Source organism: Phascolarctos cinereus, unplaced genomic scaffold, assembly GCF_003287225.1.
Source record: "Phascolarctos cinereus isolate Bilbo 61053 unplaced genomic scaffold, phaCin_HiC Scaffold_4;HRSCAF=312, whole genome shotgun sequence".
Taxonomy (NCBI): Eukaryota; Metazoa; Chordata; class Mammalia; order Diprotodontia; family Phascolarctidae; genus Phascolarctos; species Phascolarctos cinereus.
The window spans coordinates 355,727,716-355,747,019 of record NW_027555847.1 but is presented as its reverse complement, the minus strand read 5'-3'; the positions used below and the strand labels follow the sequence as shown (position 1 = coordinate 355,747,019).

The window sequence follows — 19,304 nt, the reverse complement described above, 5'->3', positions numbered from 1 at the left end:
GTAACAGAGCTGGGATTTGACCACCAAAGCCAGGATTCTTCTCCCCAATGCCACATAATCTGCATTCAAATATCATCTTTTTGAATGAAAAAAATGGAAAAGCATTGATTCAGTGTTTGCTGTGTGGCCAGACACTGTGCTAAAGCAGTGGATACAATTTTTGAAGGGATTTAAATTCAATTTTATTTAAGTGGCATCATTTTTTTAAATGAAAAACAAGACATACATAATATATCTATTACAGGATTTAAAGAAACTTCTTCTCTGATTTAGGATCATAGATTTAGAGCTAGAAAAGACTTTGGAAATAACTTAGTCCAACTCCCTCATTTTGCAAATAAGGGGCCTTTGAGATTATATAATGTGCTCCACTAGTTCTAGAGATGAGGAAACTGAAGCCCCGAGAGGTGGGCCTCAGTGGCTTGCCTAAGGTAACAACAGGGAGTAAGTAGAAAAACTTGAGTTCATACTCAAAAATAAAAATGGGGGTCATTCTTGAAGGGAAGGAATATGAGATACTAGCTGCCCAGCTCTTCCTCTATCCTCACGTGACATTTACTTAACACACTGTTAGTTCCTGAAAGCCTGATCCCCTAAAGCCCATATTCCTGGTAGTTCCACCCCATGACCCTTTACTCAGTAGACTGGCACCATGGGAATTTGCCTAGCCTGCTAACTGAATACATACTGTTCAGTCATTTCAGCCGTGTCTGACTCTTTGTAACCCCATTTGGAGTTTTCTTGGCAAAGATACTGGTGTGGTTTGCCATTTCCTTCTCCAACTGATTTAAAAGATGAGGAAACTGAGGCAAACTAGGTTAAGTGACTGGTCAGGGTCACACAGCTAGTAAGTGTCTGAGGTTGGATATAAATTCAGGAAGATGAGTCTTCCTGATTCCAGGCCCAGTGCTCTATCTACTGTGCCACTTTGCCCAAATCTTAGGTTGGAAAGATACTCTTAGATCTAGGATTTAAAGCTGGGATGGGATCTCAGAGGCAATCTCTCGTCTGACCTCTTCCATTTTATAGATGAGGGAACCAGTGCTCAGAAGAATTAAGTGACTTGCACAAGATCACACAGCTACTAAGGAGCAGAGTCAAGATTCAAACTCAAGTCCTCTGAGCTGAATCCAGTGTTTCCTAAAGCATGGCTTCTAGAGATTCATTCATCCTTCAGCTATTTCATACCCAAAGTGGAGATAGAGAAAAGAATGCCACACCCCTCACCAGTGTGCTCCCAAGTTGGTCTTCATTTTTTAAAAGCCATCCACATCCCCCAAAAATACCATCCTCTAATAACTCAGTTTGGATAGACTTTTTTGTTCTCTTTCCTGGGACATCTTCCCCTTTCTCTTCTAACCCGAGCTTTCTAATTTCACCCTTTGTGGAACATCTTCTTTTCAATGCAGCCGTCTTAGACGCACAGCTCTCTCTTTGAGTGGCTGTAGGCCAGGAATGGGAGGGGGAAGGGAGAGAGAGCCATGGAGGAAGAACTAACATGAGACCGGAACAAGAACACAAAATAGGAGGCTAAAGAAAAAGAAAATCCTGCTGCTTGGTACCACTTATGAGAGACATCCGCCCTATTGTGCTGTTGATGCCACTGTGACTAACACGAAAGAACTAAAGAATTCCTGTCCCAAGTGGTGAACAAACAGCCACGGGAACTCTTCACTGCAAGGGCAGGAAAGCAGAGATAGTTCAAGTTGTGATTCAGACCAACAAATGAAAGGGAAGGGGTGGGAGGTCGAAGCTTCAGACTTGGGATTTGGGTTGAACACGGACTGGCCCATTTTTGATTGCATGGTGAACGGTTGTAAATTGGCATCGACCTAATGAATTGGTGCATGTGGTGGAGTAATTAAATTTTCTCTTGGGTTTCAGGAAAGAGTGGGCAAGGATAGAAGGGGCCCAGTTCAGGACTTGCAGCTAATATTTTCTTTCTCCTTTAAATAGTAACTGGCTGGTTACCTCAGTGAGTCGGTGTATGGCACTGATGAAGCCAAGGTCATGGCTTTAGTTCTCATGAAAGCTGTTATTTTCCCTGCATTCCATCTTGTGAATGGGTACTGTTAGTCATAAAGGAAGGATAAAAGGAAAAAAATATTATTTTACCTCTCTGGGCCTCAGTTTCCTCATCTATCAAGGGTTGAATGAGACCAGAGGTTCTCAATGCGGTCTGCAGACCCCTGTCCATGATGCCAAAACTATTTTCATAATAATAAGATGATATTTATAAAACAACACAAAGAAGAGCTCTTTGGGGTCCTTGATAATTTTTAAAAGTATTTTTAAGGCTCTGAGACCAAAAAGTTTGAGAAGCACTGTATTAGATGATCTCTAAAGCCCCTTTCTGCTCTAGAATTCTATGATTCTCTATGAATCCATCATTGAAAACCCTAGTGATATTAGAGTTACATGTAAGGGTTACAGATGGAGAAAATACTTGATTTTATTTTTATAAATGTTAGTAGGAGTTTATTCTGAGTCAGAATGATCAATAGGGACACTCCTGAGAGTCCTGAAAGGAAGGTGATCATAATATAATAATGAAGGGACTAGAAACAATGTCACAGGAGATTAGCCTGAAGGTAGAGGAAAGATGGTGACAGATATCAGGAAGGACCCAGAAAGCCAGTCCCTAAGATTCAACAATTTTTGGTCATCAACTTTGTTTCGTTGTGAGAGTCGTGGGAAGCAGACAAGTGGAGAGAGATTTACAGACAACTCCACACCTTTATTCTAAACCTTTTTTTTTCAGTGCTTAGCCCAAATGTTTTTCATACTTATGTATTAAATTGTAAAAAGGACTTCAGAAGTCATGTTATAATGCCTACCTAAAACACGAATGTCACCTACAGTGGCCCTAAGAAGGGCTCTTTTAGCCTCTGCTTAAAGACCTGCCAGGGCAGGGAACTCATTATATCTGGAACTGAATCCTTCTACTTTGGGACAGCTTGAATTTTTAGGAAATTTTTCCTTATGTTGAGCAGAATTTTGCCTCCTTGTAACTTCCACCCACTGCATCTAGTACTATAATCTCTGAATCTAAGCAAAATAAATGAAATCTCTCAAATGATAATAATTCTTCAAAATGATTGGAAACAATTATTATCTTCTTTTCATCTGGCTAAGTATACCTACTTCCTTCAACTAATCTCCTTGTGATATAGTTTCTGTACCCCTCAGCTTCATCCTCTAGGAGCTTTCAGGAGCCACTACTCTCAGGAGTGTTCATATTTAGGCATGGCACAAGATCTTGATAACATTCACAAAAAATAAAATCGAGAATTTTCCTCATCTCTAAAATGAGGATGTTGGGCTCTTCTAGCTCTAACATACTGATTCTAGGAAGCAAAAGGAAATGCAATTGAATAGATATTTTTGTGAGACTCTCAGACTCGTAAGGAAGGATGAATGGATAGAAGACAACCAATAATGTTAACAGATCTTTGGAAACATTAATAGCTGTTTTTGTGCCCATTATATACAAAACATAGCACAGTCTCTCTTTTTAGGAACTAACCATCAGAAATGTCTTGACACGTTAATTTCATACAGGTCCTATATGCAAATAATCAGTCCTTAGTTCTTATGATTATTTCAAACTCTCTGTTTTGTTTCCATTATCTTTTAGTTAGAGTGCATCCTGTATTCTAGGGCAGTTGGAAGAACTTGGAGTCCTTGCCCACCCTTCCTCATGCAAATGGCCTCCTGCCAGAAGTGGAATCCAAAGACAGGAGTTGGAAATTAAGGGAGGGTAAAAGTTAAGAGTTATACAATGTTAGGATGTAGGACTTTAGAAATTATCTCATTGAAACCCCATATGAGAAAACTGAGGTCCAAAGAGAAAGTGTGACCTTGCTCTAGTTAATTAGTTTGGTAGGTGGCAAAGGGGTTCTCACCATTGGGTACTGCGAACCAGGAGATGGAGTGAGAGGAGACCCAAATGATGGAACAGATTGTCTAGGTTAGCAGCAGCCAAGTACCAGGGGTAGTCAAGATTGGCAGAGGGAATTAAACTTGAAACCTGGTTAGCTATCTATTGAAATTGCAGTTAGGTCAGCAGGTGATTGGAATAAAAGCTCAAAATATGCAGAAAGCATTTATACATACAGTGGTGCCCATTTTGAAGGAAGTTAATGGTACTCAATCTACTTAAATCAGCCCAATATTGGGCTAAAGGGAAGCCTAGGCTATTCTGCTAAGAATGTAATAAGACTTTCACATACACACCCTCCCTTCACTAAATAGTAGTAACCTGTGAAAGAATTTCATTATACTTTCCCTGTCCCAGCCCAGCATTACTGAAGATTGGATTTTTATTTGGGCTAATTTCAGAGATGTGGAATCTACTTAACAGGCAGAAAAAATGGCTGGTACATTCTTTGAGCCAACTGATGCTGACCTACTCTTTGAGCCTAATATAATTGGATCATTTTGTCCATGTTTTGATTAGGTGGGAGACCAAACCCTCAAAGCATGTATGAGCCAAGTCCCAATATTGGGGAGCAGGGAGAACATGGGGTGGGGAGAGCTACTAATTGTCTTCCCATAGAAGCATTCAGTTGATTTATTCTTTAAAACAAATCTCCTTGTGTTTGCCTTTACCAGGGATGGCTGCCCTAGATAGTAAGGCCTCAGGGAAGATGGGAATGAGAGCAGTGGTCTATTACATGACCACAACAATCATTGCTGTGGTGATTGGCATAATCATTGTCATCATCATTCATCCCGGGAAAGGCTCAAAGGAGAACATGCACAGAGAAGGCAAAATTGTGCAAGTGACAGCTGCAGACGCCTTCCTTGACTTGATCAGGTATGTCCTTGCAACAAAGCTTGTATGTATGTGGTGATTCACTACAGAGTCACACAAGACCTCTCTTATTTCCCAGGATCAAAACCTGGATGAGGACTGGACATGTGTGAAAGGCTACATGATGCCACTTTTCATGTGAAACATCGTTTTGACATGTCATTCTTTCTTTTTCTCTCTTCTCTTTCTCTTCACCTAAACCACTCATCCCCTAATGAAATAAAGATACATTGGACAAATCAAGTTAAAGGGGGGCCCTGACTTCAAAGTCCATAGCTGGATCATCCCATTCCAAATTCCACTTTTGCTACTTATTATGACATTGGGCAAGTGGCTCAATGTCTAGGGACCAGATCAGGAGTTCTTAACCTTGGGTCCATGAGCATGATTTTTAAATATATATATATATATATATATATATATATATTTTAATAACTGCATTTCAAGACAGTTAGTTTCCTTTGTGATATGAGGCATTTAAAAACATTATTTTGCGAAAGGGGCCCACAGGCTTCACCAGACTACCAAAGAGGTTCACGAAACAAAAAAAAGGTTAAATATTCTAGATACACTCTAAGATCCTATTAAGCTCTAAAGCTACGAACCTTCTTATATTTGTGGAGTACCTTCTTTCCCACATTCACCTATGAAGCCCCTTTTTGGATATCCAGAAGTTTCATCTTCCCCATATTCACAGGTCACCTAAGAACTCCAACCCCATGTACATATTCACACAGTGAAACTTCATAAGTTTGCTGCTAAGTGTGAATCTCTGATGATGGCATTTGGGCAAGGCTGAAGTTAACCTTTGTTTTATTTTTGAAGGAAGGTCTTACCTAAGGAAACTAGTAATATAACATGTATGGGATCCAAATATATGAGGCATGCCTAGAAGATAACAGTTTTTAAAGACTTCAGTAGCATCCATGTATACACAAACTGCTGATTACGTATGACTCTTATCAGTCAACAAAGGAAGGGTATGGCATGTCTGGCTATGGACCATTGGTGAGGCTGAGTTATTGACTCACCAGTGTCCTCTACTGGTATCTCTCTGTCACCACCTCTCTGATTAAAGCAGATGCCCTGCTTTGCCCTTAAGAGATATAACCTTTTCCCTATTCTTTGACCTGCTCCCTGCAAACAGCGTGCAAGTCTTCTTTACTTTTTTTATGGAATTCAACAGGGAAGCCTAGAAGTTAAAAAATAACAGGACAAGAAAAAGAATACAGACATATAGACATCTCAATAATCTTAGTCTTATACAAAGGTACAAGAATCTAGGCCTTGTTCTTTCTTTATTCTCCTTCTCCTATTGGACTGAAGAGATATCATGGTATAATAGAAAGAAATCTAGATTTGGAGCCAGAATACCTGATTTTAAATCCCAGCTCTCCCACTTCTTAGCTGTGTGACTACTTGAGCAAGTCATTTGACATCTCTGGACCTCACTTTCCTCATCTGTAAAAGGAGGGGGCTATATAACCTCTAATGTCATTTCTATGCCTAGATCTATCATCCTATGAACCAGTGTTTATCAACTCAAATAGAAATGCGGGCCATTTAACCTAGATGAGGATCCCTGTGGTCCAATATTAATTTAGAAAACCACATATTAACATTGTGTTAAATTTTATTAAACATTTCCCAATTACATTTTAGGGCCAAATGTGACCCATCGCCACATTTGACACCTCTGCTGAAAACCATTTCTTTAAGATTTTGTCCTCAGAAGCACAATCCTGTTTGGGCTGGAAGCTAGATCAATCACTCAGATTTTTAACTAATTGGATTATAGGATCATAGGATCATAGATACAAAATTAGAAGGAACCATGGAAGCTATCTTGTCAAGCCTCCTCATTTTACAGATGAGGAAACTGAAGCCCAGAGAAGTTAACTTACTTGCGCATGATTGCCCAGGAAGTCAGTGGGTGAGTCTGGACTTCAGCCCAAATATTTTAACTCTCAATCCAATTCTATTTCTACTATAACATGATAGATTTGGTTGGTCAAAGTTATTATGTTTCTCTGCCCTTCTATGCTGAGAAACAACATATACTCCTCAGTCTAGTTACAGGTATGAGAATCTCAGGCCTCAGATTGCACCTCCTCCCCTTGGCTTCAAGACTGTAAGTAACCTCTTTCACCCATAATCCTCTCAGCTTTGAACTAGTCAGGGTCCTATTCTTAGTCCCCTGGCTCCATCAAATAAGAAGACTCCCTCATTCCCTTACTTGGCCTACAAAAATTTCTCCTCCTGATCTTCTAATCTCTGGGAATAAATTCTCACAGCTGCTTCACTTAGCTCTTGGTGATCTCAATAGCCTCAGATCTTAGACCTTGTTTCTTGTCATGACCCAGCTTCTGTTTACTGAAGCAAATTCTCTAATCAGATGTAACAACTTGATCTTCCCTTTAGGTAAAGTGTGGCCCATCCATTTATTGTCTTTCCCCAGAGTCTGGGATCTACTCCTTGAGCCCATGTGGCCTGTGGCACTGTAATATCTGCCCAAGGCTTTGATTATCCATGCTGTCCTCAGCACAATCTTGAAGACAACTTTATTCTTTCTTATTCAGGTTCCTGAGCCCAGTGGTGAATTTCCCATAAAGTTCCTTCTTCTGGCTTTCCCTGATCCATAGTTCATTGGTAGTACTGAGGTGATGGGCATCCACTGGGACCAATCAACAGTGGGTACCTTATTCTGAATCTGCCCAAGTTCACGTAACTAAGTTGCTAAAGTACGGCTGAATTTGAACCATAGTCCAGAGAAGCCCAGGTATTCTGGGAGAGTCTTGATTTCAAAGATTCAGCTTTAGTCCCCATAAATTAAATGACTGATTAAATCCTTTGTTAGACCAGCTATTGTCCTGATTTTGAGTTCAGGAAATATGGTAACCGTAGTCATAACCTAAGATCTCCTCCCAACAAGTTTACCGCAATAACAACAAAAGATCTTGACCTGAATAATAGTGTTAATAGATTTTCCAACAGTTCTCTGGAATTCTCTTCTACTTAAAGGATCACAGATTTAGAGATAGTTAAGCACCTCAGAAGTCATCTAGGATAACCCTCTCCTTTTACAAATGGAGAAACTGAGGCCAAGAGGGGTTAAATGTGTTGCTCAAGGTCATATAGGTAGTAAGTTGTGGTCAGAATTGAATTGAAGACCTCTGACATCAAATCTAACACTCCACTGAACCAAACACAGGTTTATATTTTTTAAGAAGACTACATGTAATAATATTATATCATCATATCCCCCTCATGAATAAGGAGAAGATCATTTCACCATTCTGGGCCAATACCAAATGCAACTTTGGGGGAAATTATAAAGCATGTTACGTTTGCCTGTGGAAAATGAAACAGGCTGACCTGCCAGCTCTCTCTGTGCTCTTGTATGTAATAACAGCACTAATAATAGAACTTCACCCCAAGGCTAAGACTTTGAATTTTTTCCTTCCTCCTTTGCCTCCAATGATGTTCATAGTAAGCCATGTCCCTTGAAACTTTAAGCCTGGAATCTCCTAGATTTCAGTATTGCTGTTAGTGTTCATGGAAACACTAGCACGGATTGTAACATTGAAAGCAATGGTGACCATTGAAAAGGGGTCAAAGATCTGAGCCTGGTGCTCATGCTGGTACAGTGGATTGGGTGGCATATTAAAAAAGTTCATTTCAAACTACTGTTCATAACCTTAAAAAGTACCCGGTAGCATACTATGGGCTCTCCAAATCCTCTATATAAGCCTCCATCCTCTCATAGATGTCTTACATTACAGATGTCAGAGCCAGAAAGGACCTTCAAAATCATTTTGCACAAGAGGCAAATCAAGGCCCTGAGAGGTAAAGGAATTTGTCTAGGGTCATACTTCCTTCTCCTGAATTCTACTTCATTCATGGAGGAGGCAAACATGGCATGATGCCAAAGTGATCACAACACATTGACACCTCAGTGAATCAGACTACTCTTGAGGATGGGAAGGGGTTTGAAATCCAACAGAGATGTCATCTATTCTATATTATTTCTCACGGAAGTTGTTTCCATTCTCTTTGCTGGGCATTCAAGGCCCTTTACTATCTCATGGCACCTCACCTTTTCAGCCTTACCTCATATATTTCTCTATATGTACACCACCCTCCAGTCAAATTCTGGGCCTTCATTTCCCATCTGCAAATTGACAGTGTTGGTCCCTTCGGCTCTAAGTCTATGATTCTGTTGCTTCAAATATCTCTTTATTTTATAACTTTCTAACGTGCTCATCATATCATATTAATATTATGTATTGTAGCTATGTGTGTTGGTATCTTATCCCCTTACCAGACTATAAGCTTCTGCTCTGTCTTAACTAAACTAGATCCCCTTTAGCACCCAGCACAGTGCTTTGTATGCAAAAGGCACTTAAAATTTTGTTGCCTAGGTATGACCACTTGCCCCTCTGATGGCATCTCCCCCTAGCTCCTTTTTCTTACCTCCATCCCCAGCCCACTGCTGGCATAAATCAAATCAACTTTCATCTTTGAAAAGGTGAAGAGGTGGTAAAGGAATATAACTGAATTTTTTCAGGATATTCTCCCAATGATTTCCTTTCTCTCTTCACAGGAACATGTTCCCTCCCAATCTGGTGGAAGCCTGCTTTAAACAGGTAAAAACCTAATGGCTATTTATTTTACCTTTAAAATTCTTCTCAGGTACTTTGCTGGTATCAGCATCATAGCCAAACAAGCATCACGGCCAAGAAGCCGTACCAAGTAGCATAGGAACCAGATGCTCTTGTTCATTTCACTCCCGGTATAGCAGATGGTGGAGAGTCACCCAGAAAGAGAGAAGCTGACCCAGAGACAGCCCACCTGATATCCTTTTATGGGTACAGTAAGGGCATCCAGGAGCCCCCCAAAAATCCAGCAAGTGAATTTTTGCTGTTGTTGCTATTTGGACCTGTCTTTTCATTTATTTAGAGAACTCTTGGTAAGGAAGCTCCCTCTCCCAGTGCAGATCTTCAATTGTTCTGCAACTTACTGCTTTCACAAGTTGTCTGGGACCCAGAAAAGCTAATTAACTTGACCAGGGTCAAAAGCCAGTATGTGTCAAAGGTGGAATTTGAACTCAGATCTTCCTGACTCAGAGGCCAGTTCTCCATACATGATACCCTGTTTCTACGAACATTGTGTGCATGTGTGTGTATGTGTGGGGTGCGTGTGTGTGTGTGTATATATATATATACACACACACACACTCCCACATACACACATATGTATGTATGTATATATACATATATGTGTGTATATTTTTGTATTTATATATATATGTATATATATATATATATATATATATATATTTAAATAGTAAGATGATATTGTGGAAAAGGAAATGGCAAATCACTCCAGTATCTTTGCCAAGAAAACACCAAACATAAAGAGTTGGACATGACTTAAAAAAACAGCTCAACAGTAACAGTACAAGGTGCTCTTGGGGGCTTTCTAGGCTTCTGTGTTTGCTTACAGGCAGTAGAGAATTGAAAGGAAATTTGGAGCCCTAGAGGTGCCGAGGTTACAATGCTACTATGCCAGGAAATATTCAGGGTGGCAGGAACACCTTGCGGCTGCAGCAGAGAGGAAGCAAATATCTAGTTTCTCTGAAATAAGTGAGCAAACTTCCTGTTATGGCAGATGATAGCCGCCTTCATTGTACAAGAAAATGAAGGAACTAAAATAGGGAACTCTTGATTCTCTATATCAGCAGCTAGAAGCTATGGTCTCTCTTGACCAGTGACCCAATCTTGACTAGTGATCCTCTCTTGACTAGTGACTCTCTCTTGACTCTAGGATAAAATACAAATGACTCTATGTGGGATTTAAATCCTTCTACAACCTACTTCTTTCCCATCTTTCCCAACTTATTTTATATCCCTCTGCTTCATGCGCTATACATTCCAACTGAATTAGTCTACATACTGGTCCCTGAAATCACTATTCCATCTCCCATGGCCATAATTTTGTATGGCTGCCTCCCATGCCTGGAATGTACTCCCACTTGCCTCTGCTTCCTGTAATCTCTAGTTTCCTCCTCCTCTGCAGAAATTATTTTGCATTTAATTTACTTCTTGCATGTTTTGTATCTAGTTATCTGTATTCATGTTGTTCCCCACAATAGAATGTAAGCTCCGAGGGCAGGGACTATGCATAGCACAGTGCCTAATGCTCAAGTTATAAATAAATACTTGTTGAATGAATGAAGGAATGGTGACTCTCATGGAGCTTACAATCTAATATGACAGATATATTAAAAGATATGAACAATTCAAGGAAGCATGAATGTGAAACCACAGCAGGCATCTTGCCCTTTAGAGTGTTGAGAAAGAAGCAGCTGGATCCAATTTAGAATGCTAGCAAAGGAAAAAGATATATCTGTGTCTATATTTTTAATTTAATGCAGAGATTGGAGAAGGTGGGGGCCAATTCTGGTTTTCGGAACTCATAGAATCTTAGAGTTGGAAAGGACCTCACGTCATCATTTACTTTGTAGTAATAACAAGCCAGTTCACTTTCATTTTCATGTCATTTCATTTAATCTCAATAAGTATTAAGTTTTGTTGTTGGACAAAGACACAGAGCTGTAACTAGGGTAGGGCAAACAGAATGCCCCGTGTAGCTAATACCTGGAGGCATCTGTTTCCCTATGGTCGTTTTTTTTTTCAAATTTCCAACTCTTAGCCCTGTTTAATCAACCTTTCCCCAGGCACTGGTTATAGTCCTGCTGATGCATACCTCAACTTCCATCAGAAGTGGTGAGGCTTTTTTTATGACAATGTTTATGGTCCATAGCAGGAATGCTGAATCAGGAAGCCAAGATTTCTATGTATGCTATTTATTGATATATTTTTTAAAACTGATGCCCCATATCATTTTTCTGTATGCTGGGCTGTAATCTCTGTGACCCTGACTTTGACTTTCTATTTTCCAACATAGCAGTCAGGCAGCTGGATGACTGTGAGCTGCCAAGAAAGCAGATGTTTTCAAAAGTCAACTACAAAGAGATGTGTTACTTGGGTTTCACTGTAAGAGGAGGTCCAGTTCCCACTGATATGCAGAAACTTGATATAGAATTTCCACCTTATGGGATTGATAACACAAGGAATGTCCTCCTGACTTTCAGCGTGGGATCTTTAGATGTGACAATTGTTAATGCCCAAGCCCTACGCTGCCAGCTCAGGCCAGCCCCTTGGGGCACCTCAGTGTTCTCCAATATATGGGGTTTTGATCTGATGGAATTAGGAAATCATAGAGAAGCTCAAAATTACATAACTTCAAGTAATAGGTAAAACATGGAGAACTCATTTCCCTCTTCATAATGTTCATATATTGAATTGATATATATCAGGGGATTGCTGTACAGTATTTGCTACCCATCCATTTAGGAATTATAATTCAAAACAATGCTTTTATTCAGATGAACAATACATCCTTTTCAGGTGTTTCTGTTATTAGTTTGGGCTACTTAACCCCCAAGCCAGGAAAATGTAGGCAAGAATGTAATTGCCTTTTATTTCCCCTGAGTTCAGAGACAGTCAACCTGATTCCTCTCATTTGTTAGGTTAAGTTGAGCTTTTGGAAAATGTATGAATTCTTACAAACACCAGGAGGTCCCCATGGCCCATGAGTGTGAATGCCATTCCAAAGTGCCATGTTTTTGTACCTTGTCCTCCTGTCTAGTTACAAACAGACCTCAATAAACAAGGCCACAGAGAGCAGGGTTCCATTCTTCTACTTTCCTTAAGAAATACACATTTAATGACAAGCCTTCTTTTTTAACTTTGACCCTCAGGATTAGGCTGGAACCCTCTCAAAAGCTTTACCACGGGCCAATACAAGAACACCCCACTGAGTCAGAATTAAAAGATATCTTTCCCTATGCTTCCTTCAGGGGTTACATTCATCTCTGCAGAAAAGCTTACATGAATTTTGGATTTGGCCCCATGAACAGGATGTTATTTGGGGTGGATTTATTTATTTAAGTAGAAGGACAGCTTTAACTTCAGTTTCTATTATTTTAAGATGAGCTATGAAATGGTTCCACAAAGCCAGGAGTGTCTAGATCTTGCTAGGGGGGTTTTGATTTTGAGCCATCTAAATGTCCTGCAATTAGGAGGCATAGTGATTTTCTTAGAACACCCAGTCATAGGTTTCACATTTCAGAATTTTTAAAAATATGTGTCATTCCCTGGATAAAAAAATAAAATAAAATGAGTGGGTGTGTGAAAGTGCCACTTAAGGTTGGACTGGCTCAGCTAACCTGTGCCAATAAGGCAGCAACTACATGAAGGTTCTTCAGACTTGGCCTGCCTCAGGGTCAATCTCCATGTCTTGTATGGTGCATGAGTAACTTTATTTTAATTGATATGCTTTGATTTTATATCACTTTCATTTCTAAATATCCCCATACCCTATCCAAAGAGCCATTTCTTGTAGTAATTTAAAAAAAAAAAAGGAGGGGGAAAAAACCAGTTCAGCATAGCTACTCAACAAATAAATTGAGTCTGACAGTTTATGCAGTATTCCACACTCATAGTCTTCCCTCTTTTTGGAAAGAAGGGAAGGAGGTACATTTTCCCTCTTATCTTCAGGACCACATTTGATTGTTATATTTACAGAACTTTTCATTTGGGTTTTGTCTCTGTTCTTTCTGCTTGCATTATTGTCTTCATGTGTATATGTGAATTCAAATAAAAAAAACATTATTAAGTGCTTACTATGTGTTAGGTACTGCGCTAAACACTGGGGATACAAGTAGGGAAAAGAAAGACAGCCCCTGCCCTCAAGGAGCTTACAATCTAATGGGGAAAGACAGCACACAAAGGAACTTGGAAAGTGGGGGAGGGGTGCCCAGAGAAGGGCCATGTTGTTGCAGTGAGTTAAACCCAAGTAGAGCCGCAAAGTCCAGGTCCTGTCCTCTCTGAAGGAAAGTTTTAGGTGGAGTTCGGTGTTCCATCCTCCTGCTCTCCAGACAGAGGGGAGAGGAGGCTGAAGGAGGGGAGAAGGTGCTGAATGTCCAAGTCAGTAGTACAGTGATCAGATCAGAAGTGATGAGCTTATCCTGGGAGACCATCTTGTCCTGTTTATTTCACATTTCATCAGCTCACGTAAGTCTCCACAGGCTTCTCTGGGCATGGATTCTTTATATAATATGAGGACTGGCTGGGAAAGGAGCTCCCCAAGCATATCTGTGGGTTGGCACCAGGCAGAGGAGATTGCATCTGCTTAAAGGATGGATCCTCATTGGCCAGTCCTCCATTACAATTATATTCATCATTTCTTATTGCATAATATTATTCTATTATATTCTTGTACTATATCTTTTTTTAGTCATTCCTCAATTGCTGGGCATCCATTTTATTTTCATTTCTTTGACAGTACAAAAAAGTGTTGCTAGAAATACTTCGGTCTATATAAGACCTTTCTTTCTATATTTGACTTCTTTGGTGTGCATGCCCAGGAATACGATTTCTGAGTTTGGACGTTTGAATCATTTTCTTTGCATAATTCACATGGGTAATTTTAAAGTCAGGAAAGAAAGAAGCAAGGAAAGTCTCTTATCACCTCCCAGTCTCCCACCTTTTAACCTTTTCTTGTACTGACTCTCCTGCCTCAGTGGCCCATTTAGCATCAAAAGGATGTAAGGGAGTGAACTCACTCACTGATATCCCTCCCTTTCTCTCAACTACCCTACCTTCCTCTCCACCCCAAGGAGACACTGCTTCCTTTGGAGGGCAATTTGGTGTAGCTGCAAGAGACTAGATTTTGAACTAAAGCCCTGGGTGTGAATTCTGGCTCTACTTGGATCTTCAGTTTCCTCTTCCATAAAATAAGGAGGTTGGACAAGATGATTTGTTATGTCTCCTTCTAGCTCTAGAGCTTGTAACTTCTCTGCCTAACATTTCCCTAAGCTACAGCCATTGCCCAAACTGGTTCAGGGGGAGTTTTGAGTCTGAAGATAGAGAGGATAAAAATCATACTTCTGTTAGGTTTTGTTTGGGAATGGGGTTTTGTTTAGAAGTCCCAGAACCCCCGGAAAGCTTCAGCCAGTTGCCTAATTGGGGTGTGCTAGAACCAGCTCAAACAGGCTCATGAACCAATTGGTAAATTTTCAGTGTATTTATATTTCAGAGATCAATAAACCCTACAAATCAGGACTTGATTTGTTATTTTCTTGATTATCTAGATTTAAGAAAGTAATGGAGAAAATATTAATTTCGATGATTGAGCTTAAAAGTGTGTTATGTATACAATTTTTAGGGGAGAACCAGTTGTTAAACATTTACCAGTACATTGTTGCCTTTGCACAGCTTACTTGAATGAGGCAAAGCCACCATGACAGTAATCTGTCTGACCCTAAGAGATTAATGAATACTTTAAAATGATGCTAGAAGACCTTGCAGATTCAAAACATCAGGAAGAACCTAGTGTATGCTCACTCAACAAGCCAGGAACATTCCCATGGTTCCAGGCTATTGGATAGAGAGAGGGTCATAAGGTAAAACTGCCAGGACTAAGGGTTCTAAGGGGTCAGGCTTTTAGGAACTGATCATGTCTTAAGTCAATGTCACATAGGGGTTGAGGAAGAGCTCTATAGCTGTTATTTCACATTGCTGCCCTGTAAGGATCATACCTATTCATGGGTCCCTTTGAAAAAATAGGTGTGATGTCATTTAGACAACACCAAAGAACCAACTTAGCAAAGTGGAGTCAATAGTGAATTAATAGTCACAAGTGCCTGAGTTCTTGTCTCAGCCCCACCAGCTAGTTTGTTGTTGTGGCCTCAAGCAAGTAATTTTATATCTCTGAGCCTCAAGACTCTCCCTCTATAAAATGGAAGACTAGATGATTTCTAAATTCCCTCCCCAGTTCTAATGTTCTATAATTCAGTAGCACTCTCCACAGTCACAAGCAAGAAGAATGGCTCATTTGAAGAGAAGGTAGACATCAGGGTACAGTAGACGGACCAATGACTCTGTAGGCCAAGGACCAGTTAAATTTTAAATTTTAATCCAGTTAAAATCCTAACTCTGACTCTATACATGTGACCTTGAGTGAGTCAGTTAATCTGGGTGAATTGCAGTTTTCTCATAGGCAAAATGAGATGGAATGAAAATGCATGGATCTAGATGGTCTCTGAGGTCCCTTTCAACTCTAAATCTAAGAATGGCATTTCTGTATGGTACACCTACCACCTCTTGTTTATTTCTTTTTTTGTTTTGTTTTGCTTTCTTTTGTCATTTTAGTTTAAGACTAACTATGAGAAGAAAAGCTTTAAGGTGCCTATGTCGCCCAATGAAACAATTTTAGCTTCTGTGATAAACAATGTCTCCGAGGCCATGGAAACCCTCACCCGTATAAAAGAGGAGATGGTCCCTGTCCCAGGGGCTGTGAATGGAGTGAACGCCCTGGGCCTGGTTGTCTTCTCCATGTGCTTTGGATTGGTCATTGGGAATATGAAGGAGCAGGGGCAGGCACTGAAAGATTTCTTTGATTGCCTCAATGAGGCTATTATGAGACTGGTAGCTGTGATCATGTGGTAAGTACTTCCGTTTACTCTGTTATTTTCCATGGTATGTATTTGGATTGTATTTGGGGAATTTTGTTTGTTTATTTTTACTATTGTAACCTGTGGCTCGATGACCCCAAATCTGAGGGGTGGTCTGGGAGACCTCTTCCTTAATTCCTGTCTTTGGCTTATTTTGCGCCCCCTCCCCCACCAATTCAGAATTTCCGCTGGGAAATCTCAGTTTATCACTTATGTCTAGATCTCCACAGGTATGGGTAAAGAGGCTCCCAATATCCAGGCAAGCACTTGAGGTTAACAGTGCCTAACAGGGATGCAGGCTAATAGCTCTTTCATCCTACAGAAAGTTCAGAAATCACAGAAAAGACTCTGCCCACAAATAGCCACAAAATAATCTTCAAAGAGCAAATACAATGCTCCTGCCGCTCTAACGAGTCCTACCATCATCATCTCAGAACCATTTAGTTCTCTAGTCTTAGAATATCATCCTGAGGTTTGGCTTCATAAAGGAAACTTGGTGTTGTTAAAATGACAACCCCTGATTTTCTGGTGAGTTTCATTCTGAAGGGCCTACTTGGTGGAAGGCACTGTGCTAAGTGCTTTACAAATAGGATCTTATCTGATCCTCGCCTCTCACTGAGAAGTAGGTGCTATTATTATCCCCATTTCACAGTGGAGGAAAGTGAAGCAGACATTGGCTAAGAGATCTGTCCAGGGGTTACATAGCTACTAAGTGTCTGAAGCTGGATTTGACCTTCAGTCTTCCTGACTCCAGGCCCAGTGCTCACTGAGCCACCTTACTGCCTGAAATATAAATCTTATGATACCTAACCTAAGGGCTTACATTCCTTCCCCAAAGGAAATAAATTTGCGGATGTTAAAAAGGCAACCCTCATTCCCACAGGGGCTGCACCATTTGAAAATTATACGGTAGTAATGGAGAGTAAAATCCAGATTTTTTTTTTTTTTGCTCTGCACTCCTCTAGCTCTAGAGTTACTTATTACACACCATAACTTGACTCTGGCATAGTGATGTCATTTTGGTCCTCTTCGAGAACAACGGACAACAACCCACCAAATTGCAGGCATTTGCTGGAGTTAGCTCAAACTACGTTCTGAAAGCCAGTTGTTAAATTTTCAGTGTTAAGCATTTATGCCTCAGAAATATGCCAGATTCACAAATCAGGGCTTAATATAGTGTTTTGTTGATTGTCCAGACCTAAGAAAGTGATAGACAAAATGTCAATAGTGCTGATTATCCTTGAAAATGTGTCATGGGTAATTTTTTTTTCTTGAGAGACCACCATAGTTACTGGCTGCATGTGTAAAAGTGAGTGAAACCATGTGCCTCTGCCCCTAGAGAAAAGTCCCCTTTCTTTCTCTTCTACCCCCACCCTAGGCCATTCTTAAGTTTCTGGTCTTTAGATTGTCTCAGTTTTCTCGGGATCTCTCAAAAAAAGGATCTGTAATTGACCCTTTCTAGATAGGCCCAACACAGAAGTGTGATTCCAACCCACAACAGCCTGAGCCAGATACCTTATCCTAATCATCTGAGACTTTGAAGGCATGCCAGGCAGATGTTCCCTAATCCTAAGAGACTGGGTCACTAACAAAGATTTACAAGTTGATCAGGGTCATCTTATCAAGTTGATCAGGGAACTCTCCTAATTAATGTCCTAATTAACTAAGTATTTGTTGATTGACTGATGTAATAGAAATACTTCTGAACTAAGTGGGATGGGGACTTGTGGGAATTCCATAGAAAGAATTCTCGAGGTCTGAAGATTTCTTGAAGCTATCAATAAGTCTTGGGCAAGTCACTTAACCCTGTTTGCCTCAGTTTCTTTTTTTGTAAAATGAGCTGGCGAAGGACATGGCAAACCACTCCTGTATCTTTGCCAAAAAAAACCCCCAAACACGAAGAGTTGGACACAACTAAAATGATGGAACAAATAAGTTTCCTTATTTACGTTTATATGTTTATTTTTTAATAGAATCAATTGGCTTCCCCAGTACAAGTGAAGGCTTATGCCCTATCTCCCCCATTTTTTGAACACAACTGAAAAAGAGCACAAAATCTGGGAAACAACTCTCTTCTATTTTTAAGTCCTTGTGGGGATCGTTACCAGATACAGGGAGGCACTCAGGGCATACTTTCAGATGCTGAATAAATTGAATTTAGCTCTAATGAACAGCTGCCAATCCAGTTTCCTCCAATCCCACAGAAATGCATGTAGACAAGCAGAGAGCAACAATGGAAACTTATCTTCAATGATGCCAAAACCCAAAAGATGCATCCAAGTAAAAAACACATTATATACACACTGGTGGGGGGAGGGGGAGCGTTGGCCATCAGGTGGCATACAGTGGCGTTTTATAGATAACTGGTCCAAATGGAACCTTTCTGGCACTTTCTTTCTCCATTAAACAGAGATGGGCTAGGTTTCTATAACCAGCATCAAAAAGGTGTCTAGGGCTGTTGTTTTTTATAGTCACCTCAGCACAACAGTCCTAGACGAGAAGAGGCACTTTCGTGTCTAACATGTGGCAAACATGGGGCATACCCCCTAACCAAAGCACCATGACCCTAAGAACCTCCGTCTTTGGCTTCCATGGGCCAGTCACAGGTGTCACAGCTCAAGTCTATTGGCAACCCAAGGTACCAAAGCCAATGGTAGCTTGGCTATCTAAGTGGAACATTCCTAAGAAATTATTTTGAATGTCAAGGGACAGTTTATTGCAAAAAATATTTTAACAATCTTAAAGTCAGGAAACAAGGACAAGGTCTCTACCCAGAGGGTAACATTTGCCTTCAGACCTACAACAGACACTTAGCTTTTTCCAAGGCACTGTGCTAGGCCTCATAGGGGTATGAAGATGGGTAAAAAGGGTCTATGAAAGCATTTCCTAAATCTCCCCAATTGTTAG

The 19,304-nt window shown here is 40.3% G+C and overlaps 1 protein-coding gene across 5 annotated transcripts in view; it reads left to right on the top strand.

Moving 5' to 3' along the window:
• Positions 1 to 19,304, top strand: part of SLC1A3 (solute carrier family 1 member 3) — a 111,090-nt gene that overhangs the window by 77,616 nt on the left and 14,170 nt on the right. For all 5 annotated transcript variants that reach the window (XM_020995933.2, XM_078153216.1, XM_078153214.1 and 2 more), the window contains 3 exons: positions 4,615 to 4,819; positions 9,420 to 9,462; positions 16,096 to 16,388. In XM_020995933.2, the coding sequence (XP_020851592.1) occupies positions 4,615 to 4,819; positions 9,420 to 9,462; positions 16,096 to 16,388 (541 nt within the window). The remainder of the gene's footprint in view (positions 1 to 4,614; positions 4,820 to 9,419; positions 9,463 to 16,095; positions 16,389 to 19,304) is intronic.